The sequence below is a fragment of the Anoplophora glabripennis genome, unplaced genomic scaffold (genome assembly GCF_000390285.2).
Source record: "Anoplophora glabripennis isolate ALB-LARVAE unplaced genomic scaffold, Agla_2.0 scaffold2748, whole genome shotgun sequence".
Classification (NCBI taxonomy): domain Eukaryota; kingdom Metazoa; phylum Arthropoda; class Insecta; order Coleoptera; family Cerambycidae; genus Anoplophora; species Anoplophora glabripennis.
Window position 1 is genome coordinate 1 of NW_019418838.1, and position 2,161 is coordinate 2,161.

At 29.7% G+C, this 2,161-nt stretch overlaps 1 protein-coding gene across 1 annotated transcript in view; it reads right to left on the minus strand.

The window, feature by feature from the left end:
• Positions 1 to 219: 219 nt before the first annotated feature.
• Positions 220 to 2,161, minus strand: part of LOC108904132 (serine protease snake-like) — a 10,988-nt gene continuing 9,046 nt past the window's right edge. The window contains exon 7 of the mRNA XM_023456797.1: positions 220 to 451. Coding sequence (XP_023312565.1) covers positions 287 to 451 — 165 coding nt within the window. The 3' untranslated portion in view covers positions 220 to 286. The remainder of the gene's footprint in view (positions 452 to 2,161) is intronic.

A 2,161-nucleotide genomic window follows, 5' to 3' on the forward strand; every position in this document is an offset into this window, starting at 1 on the left:
GTTTCTCTTTGGATACAGAACAACCCGAAATTCAGCTAGATTAAACCTATTATTATTAGAATTGTGTTTTCATTAATTAGATAAATGAGTACTAATGTACCATATTATAATATAAAATAAAACCATGCCAGAGTAGATATTTTTGGTGAGAATTTAGAAAAGTAGGTACTTAACTCTAAATTATAGATACAACCACTTGTGATAAAAAAATGTATTTATTAAGAATATGGAGTAGGTTTGTTACACACCATGATAAATAGCAGAAAGTTTTAATAGTAAGATAAAATTACTGAAGCCAAACTTGATCCTCTATCCACTGCAAATAAGACGACACTTTTGTATAGATGCCGGGACTATTTTTTGATAAACCGCATGGCTTTCCGAAAGATGTGATGCCAACTATAAAATAAGCTCCACCTTCAGAAACTTGAAGAGGCCCACCAGAATCGCCCTGAAATTATATATATATTTTTTAATTAAAAGTTTGTTTCCTTTTGGTTTTCCTTTTTATGTCCTTTTTTCAATAAAGTATAATAACTATTTGGTCTTGAAAATATCAACGAGAATTGCAATGGAAACTGTACGGAAAATTTTCAGCGGATGCTTCATCAAAAGGAAAACAAGGAAAGTAGACAATTATATAAACATTCTTGTCCAAAATATGTATCAGAATAGTACAGATATTTATGAAAATTACCAAAAGATGTACTTAATTCTTTGAATATATAGGGTGTCAATTTAACAAATTTTAGCAAAATCGCATAAGGCGTTTTAAATTTATAAAAAATAAGATTTTAAAGTTGCAACTTCAGGGCCGTATACCACCCAAACGGAGCAACTTCGAACTAAGGTAAGTTTAGTTAAATCGACTATTTTGAGCCGTACTGTATCACGTTGTAAAGACCTTTTAAGGACACCCCTATGCTAAAAGTAAAATTATGTAACACATAATGCTAAAACTTTCGCCGTATCACTGTTTATTCAATGCCATAGAACACAGATGCCATCAATTAAAATCTGGCCATACACAATGTACACCTACCATAAATGCTTGTAGATTGGATCTTATTAACGAAATGACCAAAGTGTTTTGTGGGTGTCTGGTAAAATTGTGTTTCACATATTAAAACCTTTAAAAATTGATTGAAAGAACATAGGTGACCACACTAATGGTGACGCTGTTAAATGAGTAAACTGTTATACGTATTAATTTTATGATCATTTTATTAAAAATATACTATGGTGTAGATGTAAGGACGTATTATTTTAAATGTCTTGAAACTAATATTAATTTTTTATTGTAGATACAATGACTAAGCCAACTTTTTGATATATTTTCAATCTTCTTCAGGGTTATAAATAATAAAATTGGCATAAGAATATTGACCGTACAAGAACTTACAAAAAACTGATTATTTAAATAATTGCCATCAACGTATCACTTCCGGTTATACCGAAAGTAGCTGTCAACTTCGTTATTTTAAATGGAACACCCTATATATTATTCCGGTATAACCGGAAGTGCTACGTTGACGGCATCATTTTCATTGAAGAGAAAATATCTGATAACCCTCGTAAACAAAATTTCAGAGTCATATTGCCTTTGGTTCCTCTGAAACGTCTAATAGGCCACTTACCGTGAAGAACCCTGTATATTTTTATAAATGTAAACTTTTATGTTAATATCTGTTATGTTAAAGGTTAGATTTAAAAAAAATTAACTTATAATAACTGTAATTTATTTTTTTATGACAATATGTAGAAAGCTAAAAGAAATTTAAAAAATTAACTATCGCGTACATCTCAACACCTTGTATAAGATTATTTTTTATTCAATCGTTACTAAATCCTCCTCTGACCTCTTGTAACCTTCTTTTTTAGTACTATACTGGGTGATTTATATACTTTCTTATACAGGGAGTAACCAAAATATTTGGCTTAACTTTTGTGGAGAATTCTATGTCACAAATTAGCAAAAAAAGTTGCTATAAATGTGTCTCAAAATGCATCATCAGGGTGTTGAATTAAAAAAAAGCATTTGATATTTTCAAATTACGGCTAAAAATACAGTAGAGTATTTCCATAGTGGATGTAGTAATTTTAGATTTCAATTTTTATGCACTGATATCTTGATCATTATAAGGGAAAAAAATCGTTTAAA